Raw genomic sequence first — 26,343 nt, forward strand, 5'->3', positions numbered from 1 at the left:
TTACGAATAGATAGGAATTTATATTTAAACAATGTGTAATAATTACGAATAGATAGGAATTTATATTTAAACAATGTGTAGTAATTACGAATAGATAGGAATTAATATTTAAACAATGTGTAATAATTAATAATAGATAGGAATTTATATTTAAACAATGTGTAGTAATTACGAATAGATAGGAATTTATATTTAAACAATGTGTAGTAATTACGAATAGATAGGAATTAATATTTAAACAATGTGTAGTAATTACGAATAGATACAATATATAAAGATATGTACGTTTTGGTTGAAATATTAAGTTAAACTGTTAAGTGATTACATCCTGTTTTTATTGTAATCCTTTGAGATGTGTAATTTGTAATTTTTTTTATTATTTGCGGATTGTTATCCTCATCTTCATAGTTATTTCACAACGTTTCGACCAACTGTTCCTTAGGCCTTCTTTAGGTGGTTGTGGTGAGACAACAACAACTATGGAAAGCAATAATTACTGGGGATACATTTAAGAGACTCAGCATTCATATCTCGTCGAGGTTATCAATCACCTGAAGAAGGCCTGAGGACAAGTTGTCCGAAACTTAGTGAAATAACAACAACTATGAAGATGAGGATAAAAATCTGCAAATAAAAAAAAAATGTGAAAACTCAGTTTCAGTGTTTCACTATCTTTTTACATAGTGGTTGCTAGAAAAACGAGAAAATTGTCAAACGGTAATTCACTTTTACAAAAAAAAGTTTTTTAAATCCGTTCCCTTTTGGTGAATATAAACTACTTCAGGAATTTCTCATTTCAAATTTGCAGCAATATTATCAAACTGATGCATTGTAATCATTGAGAAAAAAAAAACTCGGAAACACAGGTAGACATTTTGTCAGTCTTTAAGTGAGGTTTTCATAGTTGAAAAATAATAATCACTGCTGCCTGTGTCCATAACGTGCGTATCAATATGACAGTAATGAATAAACAAGACTCAAGAAAATTTAAACAATAAAATTTACAACTTCAGATTTCTCGCTTTTCTAGTAAACGCCCTGTATTATTATAAACATATAGTAGCAACGCAGACAGGCAAATAAATTAAGATTTGAGCAAAGTGTATTAATAGAAAATGTGTTAAAATACCAAAAATCTTTAGTCAAAAACTACTAAATTACGAACACAAAAAATTGATGACGATGGTCTAGTGGTTAACGACACAAACTGGCGATGTAGGTGTTCCAAGTTCAAATCCAATGCGTTCCACAAACAACTTTTACGTAGAATGTTTGCAACTTTCACGTGGTCACTCTCGTAATTCCCAATGTCTTTATAGAAATAATTCTGACTAGAAAAGTAACGGGGAAACCAATGCCAACAATAGAACTTTCGAATTCTTACTATATATATATATATATATATATATATATATATATATATATATATATATATATATATAAGCCGAAAACAAACGAAAAACAAAAATGATGCAATAAAGGACAGATAGTTGCAATTCGTTAACCATAACACTAACCCTAAATCTTGAGTGTCAGTCTAGAAGCTTTGGATTGAGAATCAACACAAATATCACTTCTGGGATATTTAATCAGTTCGGTTAAAGTTGTGGACACCTGACATAGATGTTAACATAGAACCCAACACAAACATCGTCCCAACTAATAACTTATCAACTATCACTTCTAAGTTTCATTTATTGTAGAATCGTTAAATAGTTGGAATAATTTTTGGAAAAAAGTTGATTCCGATTGATTATTTGGCGATGAAGTACTTGTTACAACTCAACCTCTCCACCTACAAATATATGAAAATAATATTTTATGTAATTATCTCGTCTGATATGTGTTATTGGTTCAATAACTACTTAAAACTGATCAGCGAACGAAGTATAACTTTTACCACATTTATTTAACAACTTACAGATTAAATGGTAATGTAGAAGCTGTTGAACGCATAATGATTTAAAGTGTGTGATGCTTTTTAGTTTACATCTCAACTGTCATGTTAGGTGTGCTTTTCCAGGGGCGATAACTTTGCCTTTTGTCCAAGGGAAATAACTCTATTATTTCTTTTTTGATGTTGATACCTAACAGTAATCTTTTTCAATTTTCTTTTTCATCAGTCTGTAAAACTGAAGCTAGATTCCCAGAAGAGTACAGTAAACAATTTCATGTCAAACACAAAGCGTCTGCATCAGATGACTAAAGATGATCATTTATTGGCTGAAAGCAAAAATATTAAAAAGCGCTATGAAAAATTGGTCAAGTCTGTACAGGTAAGAAATTCGATGACATTTATTTTGCATTAAACATCTTATACAGTAGAAATAATGTAGGAAACCGCGTTTGTGTGTGATATGAAACGCCATATTCTCACTTGTCCTAGCTGAAGACTGCTCCAATATGTTTTGTTTGAATTGACCAAAAAGCTTTTTCGTTTTTTGAATGTCATCTTTCCGAACATCGCTATATTATCCTATTTTTCAAATCCTGTATTTAGTGTATCAAGTAGGTTGACGTCAGTATGTAATAACAGGGTTCAAAAGAGAGTCGCCAACCTGATAGGTCCTGAACTGTCATCTAAGCTTCAACCTCTGTCCCATCGACGAAATGTTCCATTCCTCTGCCTGTTCTACAAGTATTTTAATGGTGAATGCTCTGACGAACTACAAGCACTTGTACCCCCTCAACGTAAATACCCCCGACAAACCTGACAAGCAGCAAAATTCCGCCCCTACACAGAGATCCCTTGGTGTAAGAAAGCCTTTGAAGGAAACTGTAGTAGGCAAAAAAAAACAATCAGAAACACAGGAAATAGTCAGTATCGCCCACCTCTAGAAGAAAGGGGATTTCTTGGCTGTAATAACCGTAGAGAAAAAAGGAGCAGAAAAAAAACTCGCTTCTCGCAGACACGTGGTTCGTCACAAAGAACAATCCAATCATCAGAACCACCTACACACAATCTGCCAGACACACCTCATTGCTTTCCAGCGTCCTACCTTTATAGCGGCTGGGAATTGTCCATTTGCATAATCGCCTGAGAGTAGACCCGATTCTACGAGAATTGCATGAGGTCAACACTAATAAAAACCCATGGACGCCATCTTGGAACTCTCTTCCGCTCAGCCCGAAACATAACAGACGTATCCGAGATAAGCTCTCTATTTCCCCTCACTTCAGTTATTGCTAATTCAGCTACAGCCTTCTACTCCAATAGTTTCTTCCCCAGAACTGCAAGTCTTTGGAACTCCCTTCCAGGATTCTGCTTCCCCAACTGTACTGACATGCAGAAGTTCAAGTCTAATGTGAACAGACATCTTGTTGCTCATCTCCCTTCATAATATCCCTGCACCTCATGTCCTTGATAGTAGGCCCCTACTTCAAAGTGGCACTGTGCCTTGTTTGGGTTGAAAATTGAATTTTTTTTTTAAATCTCCAAGCAAAGAATTTCTTATATTTATTTTTGCTTTTCTTTCAAAAATAGGTGATGCCTATGTAAAAAAAAAAAAAAAAAAAAAAAATATGCAAAGCAGTACAGAAATTTTATGGTTTTTTTTTATTATAGAAAAAAAGAAAAAGAAAACTTAGACTATCTAGAGATATATAACGCTTGTGACAGAAATGATTTGCTCGATTCCAAAAGGAAAATTTTTCAGTGAGAATGCTCTCCCCCCCCCCCCAAGATGATCGACATTGATGGGTGGAAGCCGTAGTTTAACAAGATTGCTCTTAGACAACCAGACAAATTGGAAACATTTCAGAAATTTCTAAATCGGCCGTTGTAAATGAATTGCATTAATATTCACTTTACAAAAACGAACACACTTTTTGGCCGACCCAATGCTTGTAGCATCATTTACCCTAGTCGCTGGCATGCATCACGTATTGCACCATAATTATGGACAGTGTTGCATGAGATATTTAACAAGATTATGTAAAATGACTACTTACAATCTCATCACCAAAGATCAATTATTTGTAAACGAGAAAACATTAAAATTCATACTTGATGGTTGTCACTCAAATCTTTAGTTGTTCACCAACACGTTTGTGCAAGGCAGAAGTGCAGGAAAAAGGACATCATAGATAAACTCAACCTAATAAAAGTTGTGTGACCAAACCATCGGAGACAACATTGCAGCAGCACAGGCAGCAAGGCCTGAGATATGTGTTGCGGATGACAAAAAAAAAATGCATGGTGAATTAACTTGGTAGTTTTGATGTAATGAAAGGCTGGAAAAGTATTCAACAATGAAGAAACAGATTAGCGATGATGATGATGATGATGATGATATAACAATAATTACAATGATAACAATAATAATAATAATAATAATGATGATGACAATAATAATAATTATGATTTTGTTTACCAAAGTTTCCCTGAAGGAAGTCGTCTTGGAGGTAAAGAGGAACAATTATTACATGGTCATTCGGAATTCGTATTTATAGCCAGTCATTAAGGTCAGGGACAAAACATTGTATCTATACAGAAAATAGTCCTAGTGACGCAGCTAAGATTACTGTACATTTCAGTTACAATTATAGTAACAGTTAATTATAAGCTTTATCAAGTGGTTTGGTAGAGATATCAACGAGGCATCTTTCTTAATACAAGCGAGCATATGGTAATTGTAGATATTAAGTATATTACTTAAATAAAGTTCTTCTGATTTCTACGGCAAAAAAAATAAATCCACGTTTGTGCTAATTTCGGAAAATTTATCCTGCCTCAGCTATTTTTATCTCTAGCCCTCCTTAGTTCAGAGCGTGGAATTAATCATTTATTTAAGCTGGGAGAGAACGTGGTTGGTGTTTTGCTGGGGGAGAATTTTAAACTAGGCAAGGAAACAAAAATAAAGAAAATAAATACATATATAAATTATTAAAATGCACATAATTACAAAAGAGAAGAAATAACAAAGTTAGCATTTTTTTTTTAGGATGAGGAAACGTTTCCTGAACTATGTTCATGTTCTGTTCAAAAAAAATAAATAAATAAATACCCAAACAATGTGTACAACATTTGTAGCATGCAAGTAGAACTATTAAATAAAGTCGTAAAGTTTGACTAATTTGCATATTGTAATTGCGGCCATCTTGAATTTATAATGAGGTTGACCATTTTCTCATGGAAAATTTTCATTTTGTTCATACACATATAAGTCAGTTGCTGAATTTATTTTGTATAATTGTGTTGTCTTGCAAATAAAACCAATTTTGCATGCAGTATCGTCTGCGATTAGAGATGGTAAACTTGTAATTTTATGACAGCCATGCTAAGAGTGTTAATGCATTGTATGTTGGTTGTTAATCGCGTGTCTTTAAAATTATATGTAATATTTTTTTTTTAACAGAAAGTGAAGGAGAAATGCGAAATGCAAGTGACGCATGCTCAGACCTACAGACAGTCTTACATTGATGCTGCTGAATGGTTGACGTTTACACGGCAACTCGTCAGCGACAATGATGAAATTAATGGAGATAAACCTTTGTTGGAAGTACAACTCAATCATATTCAGGTGATTATGTAATCATAATTGATTATTTCTTGCTTGATTTATTCTTTTCAACAACCGAACACCATGAATATTTGAAGATATAAAACCTTTTTTTTTTCAAATTACGGGGTTCTGCATTAAATAACCCAAAAGGTTAAAAAATATGCCATAAAATCAACAAAAATCATGACATTAATTTTATAAAATATTTAATGCTAATTTATTATTTTTCATTCATTTGATTAAACTTTGGGGTTAATGTATATTTCCTATCATGTGATTTATCTGACATATTGAAATTCTAAACTTCTCTTGTTTTTTTTTTCACATTTTGATTTTAACCGTACATTTGACAGAGCTGTGGAGGCCTCATTACTAAAATTACAGTAGTATATATCAGTATGTGAGGAGGGGGGGGTCGTAACATAAACATTTTTTTCTATTCAAGGTTTTTGGGAACAATAAAATTATTATTAGTGCTGGGACGATTCCAATATTTTTTCCGACTCCGATACAATTACCAATTCCAAACTAAATTATGATTCTTTAAAAATCGCTAACTTTTTAAATTTATGGAGTTACTTTTTTTTTTCTCAATTTCTGTAAAAACACATGTTTAATGTGCATATATTTTCTCCAAAATAAAAACACACCTATGATGGTGGGGTAGAGGGGTAGGTGATCTATAGATTTTAGTTTCAAATCAATAAATATTGATTATTTTATTATTACTACCAGCAGTTGAATATTTTTGTTTTAAACAAAATCAAAAAAAAAAAACAATAATTTAAGCAATCATTTGTGGCATTGGAAAATAGGCACAAATTTTTTCGATTTCGATTCCCCCAAAAGTTCCAATTATTCCGATTCTTGATTGTCCCAACACTAATTATTAAGATTACTATATTATTTTTGGTATTTATCTTCTTTCAAAAATGTATTTTCGTGTCTTGTCATTTATATCAAGGGAAGCAACTCTTTCCCCAACGTGAAACTAAAAGGCAAACTCTATTATCACCATTGTACTCAAAACTTTAGATCATACACACCTATCTCATTTGTCTGTAGCCCCGGAGATAAGGCAATTGTGTAGAGAGTTTGGTTTCTTGAAGAGAAGGAATAAGTTTATAGGATTTAATTCCTATATTTTTAGAATTAAAAACAAATACATCATTACCTTTTTGTGCAAAAGCAGACCCCAGAGAAAATTCTGATTCAAAATCAACAAAAACAAATGTAGTGCTCTTTACTGGAACACCAAAATAATGGACACCTGTGCCAGTTGTGTACCTGTCACACCTGTGTCTGGCTGTATGCTACGAAAGGGGTTGTACGTTAGAGTTTGATTTTGTTGAAAAATTTATAAGAAAAAACAGAGGAAATGCAACATTTCGAAAAGAACACTTGAAATTGACAGGAAGTTTACGAATGGTCAAAGTAACTGCTGGCAATAATGTATTTATGGTAACGTTTAACATTGTAGTTGGTGAAGTTTACTCTGCACCGTCCAAAATAAAAATGCTTTAAAATTTCCATCATTTCTTGGTTATCTCATAATCATTGAATTTAGTAGTCAACTGTCTGACCAGTTGAGCTCAAACTAAATAAACACAGAAGCCTTGAAAGTTGGTTTATAAGAAAGCTGGGATGTTGTCTTATGCTTAGAAGGGCAAATTGATTCTCTGGATTCTGATTGGCTGCTAGTCCATAAGTCGATAATCTATCATTAGTATTGCTTTATTCAAGCAGAACATTTCCTATTAACTATTTATAGTCAGGGACGTGCAGAGGTTGGTAGAGCTAGGAGTGGCCAAGCATTTTCCCCTTTTATTCCTGTTTTAAAAGTGCCCTTTTCAGAGGAATGTATTATAGGCTTGTGCCTCTGCCTCACCATTACTATATTTTTGCCGTTTTTTATCACTTGAACACCTTCCCTGAAAAAGTTCCCTGCATGTCAATATTTATAGCCCTTTCCATGGCAAGTGCTCGTCTGAGCTCCAATCTCTGGTCCCTCCTCGCCAATCTTTCACGATAAACACCCATCTAGCTGAAACCACTGTCAATAATTTTCCCCACTCTTTATCTGTGCCTAAATCAAAACGGAGATTCCATGAACAAAGCTTCTTTCTTAGAACTGCACACCACCTGTGGAACTCTCTTCCATTTGCCTGTTTCCCACCTGACTACAACTTGGATGTCAAAAGTCCAACATAAACAAGTTCCTGATAAACCGCCTCCTTAAGTAAGACACTTTATCAAATCTCCATTACTAACGATTACTACGATATTATCTCATGGACTACTGTACACGCAATAACCCTTATCCCTGAGTGGCTTCCGGGCCTTGATAAGTGATGACTACCGTATAAAAAAAAATATTCTGTTTGATCTGATTCTATAACATTATTTATCAATTTCATTAACCCTTATCCTCGAGTGACCTTTGACCTTGTTAAATGGTGATTCATTAATAAGAGTTAATACCTTGTATTTCAATTGTTCGTCTGCAATATTGAATGATCTCTCTTTTTGTAGGAGGCTATTGAAAATATCCAGGAAGGTGAAGAAAAGATTAAAGACACTTGCTCAAAAGGTGAGATTGTGATGAAGGAGAGTTCGGAAAATGGACAGAAGTCAATCAGGGATGAACTCGACACGCTAAAATCAGATCTGGAGGATTTGAAATCTGAAGTAGATCAACATCAGACTAAAACAAGTAAGTGAACTAAAACTAATTCAAAAAGATATCACATTTACAATTTAATTCAATGCAATGTTTGCTAAAGAATATAACCTTTAGTTCCAGATGCTGCCAGATTAGGCTGTCTGAAGATCCTGGCTTCTAAAATGCATCAAACATTGATGTTATTGTTTTTTCCTTTCCCTTTGCAAAACTCAATCATGTTCTGCAAAGTCAAAAACAAAAATAAGTTTTTTCTTTACAAAACAACCAAACCAAACATCATGAATAAATATTTGAAAATAACCTGAAAAACCTGAAGCATAAAACTTTTTTTCAAAATTAATGGATTCAGCATTAAATAACGCAAAAAAGGTTGATATGTCGCAAAACAAGCAATCAACTCTTGTTCTTATGCATTTTCTCGATTATCATCTGCGGCAATATCATGATCATCATGTCATCATCCTGCATCGTTTAATTTTTCATGAAGAAAATAAAACTTTGCCCTTGTGTGGAAGCAAGTAAATATGGACCTCTTGAAATACACTTTAATTTATAACTAGCAAGGTTACCCAGTGTTACCAAGGTAAAAATGCAGCATTTTTCTATTAAAACTTCCATCTTTTTACCTTTCTCTATTTGTCTTTCTATCCGCTTTCCCTCCCTCTTCTACCTTCTCTTTCTCTCCTTCACACAACCTATTTCTCTCTCTGGACATACACACAGATAACTTCATAAAGAAAATAATTCCTTCACAAAAAAAGTCAATTACTTCCCTTTAATACATAAAATGTCTGCAAAACCGAACATCTCTGCACCAGTTTACTGTCAAAGAATGAATATTTTCTTTCTAAATTTTAGTTATTATTCATCCGGGGCAATGCTGGTCAAGAATATAACAACTTGTGGATGTTTGTTTTGTAGTTTTTGACTTTTAACTGGACATAGATACATGCAGATAACTACTGTAACGTGGCCGTTACACTTTAAGTATGTCGTTACATTCCAACCACCCAGACTTGCACATTGTCTGATACTATCGCAGAAACAAACAAGAAAAAACATAAAAATACGACTCAGCATTTTTTTTTTTTTTAGTTAAATAAAAAAAGCATTTATTTCTGTAATTTCTGACAACAATTGGATTTCAAAATTTCACTCACACGTCGAACAGGTCTGCCAAGATGCTCTTTCACACATGTCTTTTTTGTCGCTTACCTTTCCACTTTTTGACCATGTGGTGTGTTTTCTCTCTTGCTGAATACAAGTAAAAACACGTCCAATCACTTTCTCTGCTCGATCATGTGATGTCTTTTCTTCTGCCTTTTTTTCTTCTTCTTCATGTAATGTCAATGCGTGCACGCTTGCATATGTGCTAAGACTGCTGCTGCTAATATTTTCACTACTCAGCTATCCTACGGCTGCTGCTGATTGTCTCACATGCGCAACATACATGCTGTGTTACACTACTTTTATGTAATAGAACCCTGAAAGATGGCCTGGATGTTCCAACCCATCTCCCTAGCTATCATCTGAGGCAACAACATGTCCATTATCATACCATCCGGAAACGTTTAAGTCTTTATGAAACGTTTATTTATTAAAATTGATGAAGAAAACAAACTTTGCATTCAGTTATTGATTGAAAAAGATTTACATTGTTATAACAATTTAAAAAAGAAATCTTTTTAAAAATAAAAACACAGACTGTTAATAATGATATTTTAAAAGAATATATAATTTATAGAAATAAAAAAAACTTATCCGTTTAAGCTGTGAGTTATTTCCCGTTTAATTTCCATAGACGAAAATGTGTTTTATGCTTGCATAAATCCAATAAACTTTCAGGAAAATCCTAGATTTTTTTTTTGCTTTAAACGACGAAATCTAGTGGGTGATGCCCTTTTTTCTCTCTACTACCAGTTCATTATCCAAGCCTATCTCTGCTCTATCGTAATTTTAATGGCAGGTGCTCTATCTATGGCTCTCCCCCCATAATACATTCACAGCAACACGACTAATTACAAGCACCATCAGCAACTTCCCTCACTTTCTATTTATGTCTAATACAAAGCGAAAATTCTATGAGCAGAGTTTATTTTCTAGAACTGTCTATGGAACAAAATACTGCAGAGCTGTTTCCCGGGTGACTATAACATGGTCGTTTTCATGTCCAATGTAAACCGGTTCTTGATGAGCCACCCTTTAAAATAAACTGACTTGTCATATTTCCATCATCAACAACCATTATGGTACGATTAACTCTTATCCTTGAGTGCCTCCCCCCACCCCCGGGTCTTGATGAGCAGTGACTATACAGTAAGAATAAAATATAAAACTAATATTGTTACATTATTTTCTTTTACAGACAAACTCATGAAACAATGGAAGGAGTATGAGAATTGCTATGATCAACTCTGCAAATGGATGAGTGATGCTGAAGGCACCGTTAAAACTCATCTCCAGACGAAATGCCACCTGGCAGACATTGACAAGCAAGTAGCTGTTACGAAAGTGAGTCCATGATGGATTTTTTTTTCGTAAAAGATGCATTAGATAGATTATCGCAAATTTCATGGGGGAGGCAACAGGACAGTACCCACCCCTAAGCATCCATGATTTTCACAATAAAATTCTACAATTCTTTTTTTAGTTTTGGCAACACAAATTCACAAGAAGTTTGATGTGAATAGGTTTTTTTAATTCATATATCAATTACACCATCCATATAACAGTTATTGCTTCAACGTTTAAATAAAATAACTCTACCCCCCCCATCACATTATTTGACTTATGACATTGTTGTGTATCAAAATTAATCTAGAATATTTTGTGAAATTTTATACGAATCAGAATGATACTTATGCGGAATAGAGGCCGCGTTATTATTGGCATATTCTAGGCAAGTTACATAAACCGCCGGAAAGTGCTAAACGAAAATTTTGTTTTTTTTTTGGGGGGGGGAGGGGGTTACCGAAAACGAGGGCCAATGTTTATAAAGATAGCAATCAATTAAAAATTAAGGAAAAAATATAATCGAAAACTTTCATTGAAATGACCATACAATGACTAAAAGGTATTTGTGCAGTTTATGAACTGTGCTAAAATAATAACGTTATTATTTAGAAAACTATTTTAACATGGGGATGCCTTGTTAACTATTCTGTACTTTCACCTAACTATTTAATTAACAAAAGATGCCATTTATTGGCTGCTGCGATTTCATTGGCGTTTCAGCACCTTCCGGCGATTTACATAATGTGCTTGGAATATGCCGACGATAACATGCACCCTATTTTGCATCATCATCATATGAATCAGAAGATTCTATTGTTGGCATTGATTTTCCCGCTCTTTTTCTTTTCAGAATTCTTTCTAGAAAGATATCAGGTACTTACGGGAGGGATCACTTGAAGGTTGCCAACATTCTAAGTGAAAGTGAGTTTTGGGGAACCAAGTGAATTCGAACTTGGGACAACCAGGTTTTCCGTCTGTTTCGGTAACCACTCACTAGGCCATCGACACCTCTTTCTATACTGTATTTACCATTAGCGCGAAGTTTATCATAAAACAACCAAGATACTCGATTTATCTTACAAGAAATCAAATTTCAAATTTTGCTTTTTTTTGAAAGAAAAAATACGGAAAGATATTTCTCGTTTCACAAACTTAAATGAAACACAACTTAGTTGCCCGTTTGAGTTTCACTCTATGGTCAAAGCCCTCTCCCTTCCTGCAAAACATCGCTTGAAATATTTCCAAGATTGGAATTAGATATTTTGATCTCATTTTTTATTTTGATTTTTGTGGTTCTGAAGTTACTTTCCTTGGAGAGCGGGAAAGTATCCAATAAAAACTGTAGCAACTATGTCTACTGCTAATTTTAATATTACTACTTTATATTTTTTCTAATCTATATTATTTGATCTGTTTTTTTGGGTTTTTTTTTTTTAATTTTTTAAAATTTTCAATATTTTAGAAATTACTCGGCGAGATGAACAGCAAACAAAAAATCATTGAGGAGTTGAATCAAAAGGCACAACAGTTGCAATCAGTTCCAAGTCCAAAAATCAGTTCCCAAGTGGCTCAGATTAATGCAACACATTCAACATTATTGAATACAACAAAGGTAAGTTATATTAATCATCAGTACTTAGACTTGCACATATCTATCTATCTAAATTAAATCGAATATATGTCTCTATATGTTGTTTTTTCAGAATTTAAAATTGAACCACGAAACTTACATATTGCTCTATTCTTAAATATTGAGCTTTTCCTTTTTGGCTAGGATCTCCTTGAAAGTATTACTTCAAGTAATATCTATTAGGATTTTTCATCTGAATTCTATCAGTGTCTTATCTCGCTTATATATATATATATATATATATATATATATATATATTATACTAAAAGTCTGAATTGTCACAGTCTCAAATTTTTAACATCATGACGTCATTTCTATCAAACTTTTCAAACTTAACAACTAAGACTGAAACGCTATGTTTTGGTTTCGATTCTAACTGATGGCACCCAAGTCGTATTCTTTTATACTTTTGGAATCACTATTATATGTTAGGTACAATATAATAACGAATAGAGTATTGGATTTATAATAATAAATACGAAATCTGCATACATAAAATTATAATATTAAATGAAAGATGAGGAATGAAAGTTATATATAACTTTATTATACCATCAGAATAATAAGGAAAAATTAAGGGTAAATTTAAGAAAAAAAAAAACTCCGTAGGCCATGGCATTTTGAAGCTAAATGCTTCTCATCAGAAAAGGAGAAGAGCCAGAATTATGCAAATATAGAAAAACTGGCTTAATGACATTTAGATATGAAATGAGAAGGAAGAAATAGAATAATACTAGCGGGGGGGGGATAACCGGCGGTTCCCGAGTGTTTTTTTGGGTGTGTATGGTCGGCGGGGGTGGGGTGGGGGGTGTTAATGAAAACCTAAGAATAAGCGAAGTAAAAAAAACAGAAAAAAAAACGTGAAAAATAAAACCCTAAAAAAAAAACCACATGAAAAATGGCTTAAATAACCTTGCTTCAATATTAAAATTTAAAAAAAAAAAAAAAAAGAAGACATCTCACACCACGATTCGAACCCAAAACGTTTAGATAATGAGGCCGCGCTCTAAGCAACTGAGCTAAGACGACGTCACCAAAATTGTGTCGCTTTCTCAAATATTTAAAGTAAATCAGGTTACGACGTCATATGATGCATGCGTAGAAACGAACTCGTCATGAGAGGATGGTTTTTGCTGACCCCCTCCCTGTAGAAAACTACTGATTTCAGGAGAAGGAATTAACGTTTTTGGCCAATTTTTCGATATTTGTCGAGTGAAGGTTGGAAGTTTAAAATGATACCGATCTGGCGAAAATCCGTGACCCATGTGGAAAGTTTTTGCGAGACATACAAACACACATACATACAAACAAACACACATGCATACGTACATTTTCGCTTTTATATTTATAGAAGAAGAAGAAGATTATAGATGATAAATAGTTATTGAAAGTAGGTAAATCGGAAAGGTAGTATATATGTAGGTAATAGTAAAAACACAGAATATATACGTAGGCCACTATGAAATAATGGGGATCATTAAAGAAGAGCCAATAATAAAAAAGAAAGCAAAAAATAAGGAAGATAAAGAAAGGAGATAGAAACGGTAAATAGGGATACGGAAATACATATAAAAATATTTAAAAAATAAAACGAAAATGGGATGAGAAAAACGTTCCAAAAAAATAAAATTAAGCCTTTTCAGTAGCTGTTACATCGAGGTGTAGGGGCGGGGGCTCTTCATTCCAAGGATTACTCCACCTTATAATGCTAAATATTAGCAACGGAACATCAACTATTTTTTATATCTTTGATATGACTTGATGAAGGATTAAACCCCAGTCTCCTGGTCCATTAATGAACACTCTTACCATTATGTGAAATATGCCGATGATATTCTACTTATATCCACAAACATACAAGCAATGTTTTAGTGCTTTCTGTTTGTTGTATGGCCAAATAGAAAGAGTTTGATTTTTTTTTTATATTAATGACAGACCACGTATCGAGGCTAAAAGTTACTCGAAGATAAGGCTTAATGTTGGGATGACACCCCTACAGATTCTGACGATAGACTATTTCTGACGTCACTTCCGGTAACCAGTTTCTGCTATCGGGGACCTGAGACTCAGAGGGAGTGGGTCGTAACCTTACTTTGTCCTATTTTCTGTTAATATATATTTCATTTCACTGCTGCGAAGCCTTCTCGGTCTTTTTTTCAACATTAAACCACAACACTTAACAAGATAGATTGTCCATTTCAAAAAATAATATTATGAGAGAATTGGAAATGATGAATGGAATGAACAAAGTTTGCTATTAGGGACGGGTTATGAGCTTTGGATTTGAAGACGGCCATGTTGTACTCTACAGGAAAGCATTCCCAAGGTAATGTTTCACGGATGGGGAGTTTTTGAAAAGAAATTCTCTTCATGCAAATTCCGCTTAACGTTAGCACGAAGATAAGTACCAATTTCTTCCCTGCATCCTATAAAGTATTCCTGGCAGCTAACCAAATTGGTAAAGTTGAAGGTTCTATGATAAAGACTGCTAGACGAGCACCTGGCATAGATGAATGAAACTGGAGTTCATTGATAAAAATAGAAAGAACCACTTGGAAAGATTTTTCTAAGACTGGTGCGAATATGCTGCAAATAATTCTTGGTTGTTTAAAGAAACAATAGGTGCCACAGAATTGGACGATAAGAGTTTGGATAAATTGAAGCAAGTACAGGTATATTATTTTTTTTTTTATGGCAGGAAAAGGATGGAAAAGAAATAGTTAAACTTTGTCAAAAGATCTTTATGAAATGTTTATCCGCTTTAAATTACCAGGATAAATTTTTATCGAATTTATAAGAGACATTAACCCATATGAAAATAGGGCTAACACTATCAGTTAATCATCAACCCCGGTCTCATCACCACAATGTTGCATCCCTGCGCCTGTTTTATAAATACTTGAATAGAATGTGCTCTAATGAATTCCTAGCGCTTGTGCCTCCTCGACGTACATACTTCTGACTCACCTGGCAAGCAGCAAAATCCCACCCCTTTTACTGTTGAGGTCCCTAGATGCCGAAAAGCCTTCTATTCTAATAGTTTATTTCCTCAGACTGTTAAACTTTGGAATTTCCTCCCTGTTTCCTCCTTCCCTAACTGTACTCACTTGCAGAAGTTTAAGTGTACAGACATTTCGTTGCTCCCCCCCCTACAGCCCCGTGTTCGACACGATCCCAAATAATTATTTTTACGTTTAAAGTGGTAATGTGCATTGTTTGGGGTGAAAATGATTGAAAAAAAAATGTTTGCTTTTAAATGAGGTGACGACATTTTTTTCGCAACTAGTACCTTCTGTTTTTCATAGCGGTGACAAGTCAAAGTTGACCTCTTTTGAAATCAAACTGTTTAGCTTATTTCTTCCTCTTCTTTTTTTTTCACTTAATCAAAATATTCGATTTTCTGGTTTATTGAAAGTTCAAGATTTTTTAATTTGTTTTCTAAATTTTTGAGAATCGTTTTTTGTAATTTTATTTTTCAAATATCCTGAATTATAATTAAAGTTAAGCGTTTCTCATCAAAGAAAAAAAAAACACCTACTTTAAACCTACTATTAACACTAAGTCCGGGTGGCACGCTTCCCCTCACTCCCTAAAGATACTAGCTTGTATAAGCCACTCTCTTTCTTTCTTGGTTTTTCCTAATGGTTTTTGATTTGAAGATGAGCTCGTTATCACCTGAACTTAGCGTTAGTTAGATCAAGAGAGGACTTTTCTAGTTGCTGAGAAAGGATTTTGTTTAATTAACTATAGATATCAGCGCAACCATTTGCTAAAAAATAAAAAAATAAAAATAACTCCCGAAAAAAAAACCATAAAATGAATAAACAAAAATAATTTGCCCGGTTTAATTTTAAAAGAGAACAAGTTTGAGTTGTCACCGTTATGAAAAACAGACAAAACTAGCTGCGAAAAAATGGTCGCCTTATTTTGAAGTTCATATCTTCAATATAAACCGATAAATAACGATAACGTTATTTTTAAAACCTATTTCTTTTGTGGATTTCCATCGGTTTTATAAATGTTCAATGAATTCGTTTCTTTCTAATTATTTATTTCCGTATCTTTCCAAGCTGAACATTTTCACATCACTTGAAATTCTATTAAAATTGACTTTTTCTCTGAATTCTTTTGCTGGTATTTTTTTTTTTTTTTTTTTTGAAAACTTGATGAAAATAATTCTTAAAATCCTTTCCTTTTTTTTTTTTTGTAAATTTTGTTCATTTCATTAATCATTTTCAATCCTCTGATAATATTCTTCATCATTATACTGATAATCTATCCATTTCATTAACCCTTATCGAGTGGCTTTTGGCCTTGATAAGTGATGACTAGGGCTGTGACAACATAATATTCTTTTTGTTCTTTTGACTCTCAAGTATATATCCGACACAGATACACTTAATCAACCGAGAACCACATCAGTCTATATAAAACATATAAGATATTAATGGATATATACTTAAGAGTCAAAACAATGAAAAGAATATGCTGTTGTCACAGCCCTAGTGATGACTCATTAATATAAAAAAATTTAATTTTAAATTTCAGACGAAGCTAATAGATTGATTTATATATGGTTTCAGTTTTATTAGTTCCAAATAAGATTTGAAAACATATTTAATTACTTGTATATTAAAGAATAAATCAAAAATATTACATAAAAAAAACTCTTAGATTCGGTATTTACTAGTGTTGGGACCATTATCGAAAAAATCGGAACTTGAGGGTATTTGGAATACCTATTCGAAATGGAAAAAAATTGCTTATTTTCCGATGCCAAAAAACGATTCTTTTATCTTTTTAATTTGATTTTGTTTAAATCAAAATCTTCTCCTGCTGATAATAATAATAAAAAATGAATATTTATTGATTTTAAAAACTGAAATCTATAGATCATTCCTCCGCAAATGTAGTTTTACGTTTGAGAAAATATCTGCAATTTAACATGTGTTTTTACGGTAATCATGAAAAATAACATTTCTATAATTAAATTTTTAGACATAAAGAATCCAAATCGGTAATTTATCAGAATCGTCCCATCACTAGTAGTTATCCATGACGTTTTTAACTTTCAGGAAAAATGGATTCTTTTATCTTCTCTGTAAGAATCTCATTGTGAAAGTTTCCTTCACTTGTTAAACTTAAAATAGTAATAGCAATATAATAAGACGTTCTTCTGTGCACCTGACCATGGCTGATTTTTTGTTTGTTTTTTTTTTTTTAAATTAAAATCACTCCAGACAATACATGAAGCCGCTTGATGCAAGGAACTAAAAAAAATATTACTTCGGGGTTAAAAACCAGCCAACGATAAGTTTTAGATGAATAGATTCTGACCCAGAAAACAATTCTTACCCCTTTACCAAAAACATCGTTAATAGAATGTCATGTTGTTAATCCCTGAAAATGCTGAGTAGCGATCATAAGAGATTGTCAGTGTTTGTTTTCGATAACAATATATTTCTGTTTGAATAACAGAAAGAATGTTATTAAAGCAGATTAGGCATTTAAAGATGAAATATTTATATTAAAATGTGTACCAGGAATGTTAACTTGATGAAAAAGATTTTTTGTTTCATAACAAAATCTAGGTCATATTTGAAATAGCTTTTTCTCTGTTGACTGTAGTATGCTGATTGTATTGTGCAGTTCTAGGAGGTTCACACTCTCTCTTTTAGAATGGGTTAGTTTCTTGATAATTGCCTGAGGCGCCCTTACCGGAGAATGCCAACGGAGCTTCCCAGGCATTTTTTGCAGGCAAGAGTACTCTTCCTCTAAAGTGCTGGCTTTTCAAAGCCACTTTCTGACCCTTTTGTTACATTATTGTGCTGTTGGGGGAAGACAACACTAAAGGATGCGATCTAGTAGGTGTTCAATTCCTCTCCCTGCATCCAAGTTCATCCTTTACCTTTTAAGAATCTCAACATTTCTCCTGGCAATCCCTTATTTTGTCCTTTAGTCCTCATATTCCATGAGCGATGTTTCTGACAAAGAGGGAATAACTGCTGTTTTCTAGGTCAGAATCTATTCCATCTAACACTTATCGTTGACAAGTTTTTTTTTTGAAGTAGCATTTATTTTTTTAATTCCTTGTCTGGAGCGATTTCCATTAAAAAAAAACTATACTTAGATATGTATATATCTATAATTTAAGGATCGGCGATATTTTCATTTCATGATTGTTTTTTCTTTTTTTTCTTTTTTTTTTCAACAATTTTAATAATAATGGTAAAAAATTCTTCATATAGGACTTGACGAAGCGAATTGAGAAATTGTCAGCTGATTGCAAACAGTTTGACAAAGCATATGATTCTGCAAAGTCTTGGATATCATCAACAACGAAAAAAGTCTCAGAATGTTCCAGTGCCAGCGGTGACAAAGCTTTGATCCAGAAGCAACTCACCAAACTACACGTAAGTGATGGAAGTAATTCTTATCATCCAGTAAAAGGAGTGGCACTAGATTTTCTTATAAATCAGTAACTGGGGGAGTACCTGAAACTTGCAGAGGCCTTCTTGTGATGGGTTGGTCTTCTGATCGGCCAAAGAGCAGGCTAGTGGACCTCATCTATTATAATAACAATTGTATTTTGTCTGCTTGTTTTTTCACACTTTGATTAATGCGTACCAGAAGTACACCGTTTCACAAATTAATTTTCATACTGAAAACGGACGTATACACACTTAAATTCCAGCATGATCTATTTATTCAAAGGGAATCTATATTCAAGGAGTAACCTTATTTGAATATTAAAGACAATTGATTTCAATAATTAGCTTGATGTTATCAGTTGTTTGTTGTCTTCATTTTTCTATTTCGAAATATTATTTAAAGTTGATTTTTCATTTATTTTCAATTATAATTAGACTACACCAGTTTCTTTTAAAAACGGTAGTAAGTTTATTTATTTAAGCTGTGAGAGTTATTTCCTCTTTAAGCTATTTCCCATTAAATTTACATAGATAAAAATTGATGTATTTTATGCTTCCATCAAATCAACATGTGATCCACTTTCATGAAAATCGTTAGAAGTTAAGATATTCAGTGTGTCTTAAATAGTATGTGATTAACATCCCCGATCACCAATATTTTTCAACCTGGTAACGCCAACTAAAAGTGTGTGTGTGTGTATATATATATATATATATATATATATATATATATATATATATATATATATATATTAGTGTATGTAGGCAGCATTCCTTCATTCAGGCAAACATTATTAAAAACAACAGAGATACCTTGCTTAATGATTCTTTTTTTCATTTTTTCGATCTTTCGTAAGATTTTTTTAACTTCAAGATGGAAGATATTTACAAATGTTCCATGGTTCACACAAGCGCTTTCGATTCTTTCTTGAATCATTTTTTTATCACTCGTACATGTATATCTTAATCGACTTTTCATTGACTCTTTTTATCATTCGTAACTATATATTTCACTTCTATTTTTAATATTTTATCTCCACCTGATGATGATTCAAGAAAGAATCGAAAGCGCTCGTGTGAACCATGGAACATTTGTAAATACCTTCCATCTTGAAGTTTAAAAAATCTTACGAAAGATCGAAAAAATGAAAAAAAAGAATCATTAAGCAAGGTATCTCTGTTGTTTTTAATAATGTTTGCCTGAATATATATATATATATATATATATATATATATAATGGAATGGAAAATCGTCATAATCACATTGACACATTGGTTCTCGTTAGATCACCGAAGTTAAGAACAAAATCTAAATCTGAAATGTTGTATCTAAGAATTTTTTTTTTTTTTTGCAATTTCTTCATTGTTTTTACTGGGGATGGGACATCCTACCAGATGTCAGACATTCATCCACTATTTCAAACACTCCAATAGAGAGATCGTTTTAAGATCCTAATCATCCTTTTAAGTGCAACTGTTTGTATTTCTCTTGCACTTAGTTCACCAGGTATGTTCCCTAGGTAGTTTTAGAAATTCTTTTTCATGAACCCTATAATTGTTGGAATGATGCAGATCTTTCTACGATTTCAGTTTCATTTCATGTTGTACATAAGACCTTGCCATTTCATTATTGTATTTCTGTCAATTCTATTTAAGTCAGCTTCATTAGGGATACTGACTTCTACTAAGGTTACTACTTTCTCCCTCTTGTCCCATATCATTATACGAGGTTTAACAGGTGTGTAGAATAGTAGGTTACACTGAAGTACTTATTAAAGCCATCTTCAGAACTATATTTTTGTTGTTGTTACAAGGAGCTTTCACTGTTTTCCCACATGTACACGCATGGTTCCCCATCAAATATTAGCCTAACTCAACGTCACTTCAGCAATCTAATGAGAACCAATGTGTCAATGCGATTATGTCGTTTGAATAAAAGTGTATAAAATAGTTATTAGTTTATAGTTGATTTTGAAAGCTGGTGTGTTCTCGGTTCTGTGAATGATGATCTCTACAAAAGAGATGCTGTAATTATGCTACATCCTCTGCTATGGTTCGGAAACTTGGACACTTTCCAAAAAATTCAAAACGCGACTGAACAGTACATATACCTGCCTTCTCATAAAACCCTAAAGTTTTTTTTATAGAAAATCCATCCAATCAAACCACAAATCTATAGCGATTTTCCATTAGCGTCATCTATGGTCAAAACAAGACGTGTTCAGTTTGCAGGTCATTGTTCTAAAGCAGTAAATGAAGTTATTCCTTCCCTACTTTTGTGAAACTCTACAACCCACACCAGAAGTAGAATGCTCACATATCCAGATGTCATTGCAAGGGATGTCAATGTTGAGAGACGGGACCAAGTAGCAATCATGCAGGACCAAGATATCTGAGGTGAGCGTGTGAACGCCATCATTTCGAAAGATGATGAGTTATGCTCTTTTTTATAAGAAATTTATGGAAAGTTTGATGGAATTTAGCAAGTTTTACTGAATTACTTGCTGCTAAAAGCATCTTCAGATCTGTATTTATTTATTTTTTATTTATTTATTTTTTTATTTATTTATTTTTTATTTATTTATTTTTTATTTATTTATTTTTTATTTATTTATTTATTATTTATTTTTTTATCTATTTTTTATTTATTTATTTATTTATTTTTTTTTTGACACATTTTACAATCATTCCCATATAAATATTGGCCAGGTTCAACATTATTTAGCTATGTCAATCTAACAAAACTAATATGTCCATGTAATTATATATACACGAATCGACTCCTCTATGTTCAAATGAATTATATCAGATGATCTGGATAAATTAGTAACTTGTGTTCAATTAAGAGAACCTAATGTATTGTGCTTTGGCATAAAGTAATCTTAAAAAAGAATTGATTTCCCATAAAACTGAAGGACCTAATTTTTTTTGTGAATTTTATATTGAATATCGAATATAGTTTCTTTTTTTTTTTTTTAATCTTAAATGCTAAACTTCTAACTTACCTTATTTAGGAACTGGTGGTCAGCAAGGAGGAAGGCCAGTTGCTGACCCACAAAGCCATCACAGCTGGAGAGCCTCTGAAGGTCAGTGTGTCTCCACAGAGTAGGGAGGTGTTGCAGCAGAAGCTGGATTCTTGCCAGCAGGAGTGGGATCTACTTGTGAGCAGCATGTCCGAGGCAAAAGTTCTTCTCGAGTCGAACCTTTTGCAATGGAGCGATTTCACAGACAGTAGCAATCAGGTGCAGAAATGGATGGCCAACATGGAGAAAAGACTGAAAGAAGATAAACAAGCAAAAGTTGACTTGATCGAAATGAAAGCGTATTTGCAAAAAATGAAGGTAAGTTCAGTTGCAATATTTTTCATATGATGAGGAGGGTATGATCACTGAAAATAGGAAGGTTTTATTTTGGCGATAGGAATCGATGAATAAAATGCAGCCACGTTCTGCTAGCAACCAATCATAAACCAGAGTTGCTCCATAAAAATATTGAATCTTTAGCATTCCAACATATAATTTTTTCATGTCAACACAAGAAAGATCTTTTGCTCTTTGCCTTCAGAATTATAAAGTCCAGGACCTGTACAGAAGAGCTACCCACTGAAAATTCTTCATCTTGTATAGAATAGTTACCCATCGGAAACTCTTCTGAAATTAAACATGGATTTCAATTCAAGAATTACTGTCGACCACTATTTCACCAAATATATATATATAGATTTTGTTATTGTTGTTATTTTTTCAAGCGATACATATGGTTAATATTGGCTCCGCCTCAGAGCTAATTTTTTTATTTACTTAGAAAGTCGCCCTTTTTAATTTGGACGTATGTAACATTTTTATTTATTTATTATTTTTAAAACAGTAATCTACGTACACGCGTGTTTCAAGGTCATTACCTCTCATCAGCGTAGTTTAACTGTTTCTAGGGATCGAACCTCAGACCATGTTTACCACAGTCCGGTGCCTTAACCGTTAGGCCATAACCCCTAGATTATATATATATATATATATATATATATATATATATATATATATATATACTGGCAAAGACCAAAAACAAGAAGAAGGAATAACTTCATATTTGTATATTTTTCGGATATTACAATTGTTTCGACATAAATCTGGCAATTTTAAATTTTACATCATTTAAACATTTTCATAGTTACATCTCATCAGATATGTTTGAAAAAAAGTGCAAAGTTTGTCCGTATCTTGACACATTTTTATTCTGTTAAAGCTACATCAGGCAGTGATTACCACCCCCTCGTGTTTTTAACATGTCCACCATCTGTGTTGAAGAAATTTATATGGGCCATATATATATATATATATATATATATATATATATATATAACTACTTCATTTACTCACATAAATTTAATATACGAAAGTATAGATTTATGCGTAAACTTTAAGTATTTACTTCAAAAGTGCTCAATATGTAGGTAAAGCTAGTTAGTAAGTTATAAAATATATATGGCGATTAAGCTACACTGAATATTCTGCGTTTCATCCACTATAGGATTCGTCAGGCTTATGCGCGAATTCTGTGGTTGCTTCTTGTTTTTATATATGTTGAGGATTTCTAGTTAGCCAATCAGCTTTCTAGTATCCACCGCGCCCGTTCCTATCAGCCAATGGGCATGCATTTTATCGAACAAAGGATCTGTTTTAGAACTAGGTTAGTGGTTTAAGGTAGATCTTTTCCCTCCTTTTTATATATATATATATATATATATATATATATATATATACATGTATGTGTGATCGTTTATGTATATTAATGTTTGTTTAATTTATTTATTTGTTTGTTTTCTATTGTCATTGTTAGTTTTAAAGCTATTTTGTATCGCTATCCTAGAGTAAGTTTTATTTTGTGAACACAGTTGTTTGCTATTTCTCGTCTACAGTTTAATAGATTTTGAGGTTCTTTAAAGTACAGGATAGCAAATTTTTCATGGAGGCATAATTTACATGGGTCGTCTAAATGTCTGCATGTGGTAGCTTGTCTCATTATTTTCCATTCGACTATCAGCGAATGTCCGCTTTCTTTGAGTTCCCAGTATTTATTCGCTAGTGTTGTTTTTATACAGTGTTGTTTTATTTTTGAATGTACTTTTATGGTCATAGTATCGGGTTTTGAAATCTAAGGAAGTCATGCCTATGTAATATTTCTTGTTATTCGGGTTTTCTTTCGCAAATATTGTTGCTTGATAAACTACACTTTTTATTAGACATTTATTTTGGACTGGGCAAAGTGTACGGTGTCTACAATTGCATTTATCTTGTTCGTTATTAGTATTTTTATTTATGGTATGGTTATTCTTGTCCGGGGTTGGTTTGTTATCATTATTATTATTATTATTATTATTATTATTATTATTATTTCTGCTAGTGTTGGTTTTATTTCTGTCATGGTGTCTACTTTTTATTTTGTTGTTGTTTACATTGTTTTCATTTAGTATTTTGTTATTATGTGCTTTAATTATCATCTCTAAATTTTAGCAACAACTGTAAGATAACTTCAAGGTATTTTTATTGAAGATTTTGTGTAAGGGGTTGATTGCGGGAAAGTGTTTTTCAATAAGATCTAGAAATTTCTTGCCAAGTTTTGTTTTTAACATTTGATTATATGGGGCCGTATACCAAATTATACTTCTTTTTCTTCTATTTTTGATTTTATTATAGTTGTTGGTATTTTGTTGCTTATATTTGATATCGATATTTTTGTATCCACTATTTTTTAGGGCTGTTTCGTAGATATTGGTTGACCTGTTAAATGCATTTTCATCGATTGAGTTATTACTGAGTCTTTTTTTTTTTTTTTTTTTTTTTTTACACAGTGATCACCACTTATCAAGGCCCGGAAGCCACTCAGGGATAAGGGTTATTGCAAGTACATTACGTTAGTGAGGAGATTTGCTGAAATGTTTACTTAAGGGGGCGGTTCATTAGGAATTTGTTAACATTGGACTTGAAGACATCCAAGTTGTAGTCCGGAGGGAAGCAGGCAGACGGAACAGAGTTCCACAGGCGTGCAGTTCTAAGAAAGAAGCTTTGTTCATGGAATCTGCGTTTTGATTTAGGCACAGATATAGAGTGGGGGAAATTTTTCACAGTGGATTCAGCTAGACGGGTGTTTTTTGTGAAAGATTGGCGAGGGGGGACCAGAGATTGGAGTTCAGACGAGCATCTGCCATGGAAATAACGATAAAACAAGGACAGGCTCGCAACGTCTCTTCTGTGGGAGAGAGGTTGCAGGGTAGAGAAAAGGGCATCCCCCACTAAGCCACGAAGTCTATTTTGTACTCTGTCAAGGCAGGATAGGCTGTCTTTAGCAGCTCCTGCCCAGATATGGCAGCAGTATTCCATCCTTGGACGTACTTGGCTTTTATATAGATAGAGAATTGCATCCGTAGTGAGATATCTTCTGGAGCGGTAGAAGGATCCCACCATCTTTCCAGCGACCTTGGCAACAGACTTGATGTACGTGTTCCATTTCAGATCAGGAGTAAAGGTCAAACCCAGAAGCTTGTCAAAACACGGGGCCTCACCCAGACGAGAGCCATCCATCACAATTGATGCCAGATGGGGATCAGAGTTAGGAATGTGTTTTATAATTGAGTTAGGAATGTGTTTTATAATTGATGGTGGGTGGTTGGACTTAGGGTTTACGTAAATTGGAGTAGCGTTATCTTTTAAGTATGGTTCATATGTGTTTTTATCTAAGTTGAACGTGACGTCCAGGAAGTTTGTTATTTTTATGTTAGCTGATACGTCCGCTTTTAGGCCTAATTTTTTCATTTCTTTGTGTATGATTTTCTTAAAGTTTTCTCCCTTGACTTTGTTGGAGTTTTTTATTATAGCTAGTCCGTCATCTCTATATAGGCCGATATCCGTAGTATCGAATATGCTTGTGAGGGTATATAGAATGAATAATCCCACAAGATCTGATGCCTCTGCAGAGTCTCTGGCACCCATCGCCAAATCGAACGAATTTTTCATTTTAGTTTTTATCCATTGGTTATTGTTATTTATTAGAACTGATTTTCTAAATTTTTTAATGATTTTGATTTCTTCTTCGAATATATCAGTGTATACCTCGGCAAATTCTAGGGCAATGTTAAAAAGTTCTTCGGATATCGAGGGATAAAAGTCTATGATGTCAAACTGTATGAACGTACATTTATCTTTGTTTTCTATATTTTTAAACCAGGTGATTGCTTCGGTAGTATTTGCCCACTGGTTTAGTTCTAGGTCCTGTTTGATTTGTTTGTTTACTCTAGAAAGTATAGTTTTGCTAATTCTACCTATTTCTGGTTTAGTTGGGTTAATCAGGCGGGTGCTGGGATTATTATTAAAGTCCCATTTGTGGTCTTTAAGCAGAATGTATGACTCTCTAGGTTTCAATTTCCCAACTTTATCGCTAATTTTTAGTTTATCGGTAATTTGTTTACTTTCAGTATTTATTATATCTATGTAATCGCATTCGTTTGTGTCTAGTTTTTGTAGTTTTTTTGTAATGTTTTCTGTGATTAGTTTGTTATATTCTTGCTTATCTATGAAACGCAGAATA

General features: G+C 33.1%; 1 protein-coding gene across 3 annotated transcripts in view; it reads left to right on the top strand.

Annotated features, from left to right (window-relative positions):
* The window catches only part of LOC145294135 (nesprin-1-like), a 1,091,614-nt gene that overhangs the window by 555,177 nt on the left and 510,094 nt on the right, over positions 1-26,343 (top strand). For all 3 annotated transcript variants that reach the window (XM_080141241.1, XM_080141242.1, XM_080141243.1), the window contains 7 exons: positions 2,124-2,276; positions 5,358-5,522; positions 8,037-8,217; positions 10,553-10,698; positions 12,164-12,313; positions 18,580-18,744; positions 21,777-22,103. In XM_080141241.1, coding sequence (XP_079997367.1) covers positions 2,124-2,276; positions 5,358-5,522; positions 8,037-8,217; positions 10,553-10,698; positions 12,164-12,313; positions 18,580-18,744; positions 21,777-22,103 — 1,287 coding nt within the window. The remainder of the gene's footprint in view (positions 1-2,123; positions 2,277-5,357; positions 5,523-8,036; positions 8,218-10,552; positions 10,699-12,163; positions 12,314-18,579; positions 18,745-21,776; positions 22,104-26,343) is intronic.

This window comes from Euprymna scolopes, chromosome 15 (genome assembly GCF_053919585.1).
Source record: "Euprymna scolopes isolate OS-2025 chromosome 15, ASM5391958v1, whole genome shotgun sequence".
Taxonomy (NCBI): domain Eukaryota; kingdom Metazoa; phylum Mollusca; class Cephalopoda; order Sepiida; family Sepiolidae; genus Euprymna; species Euprymna scolopes.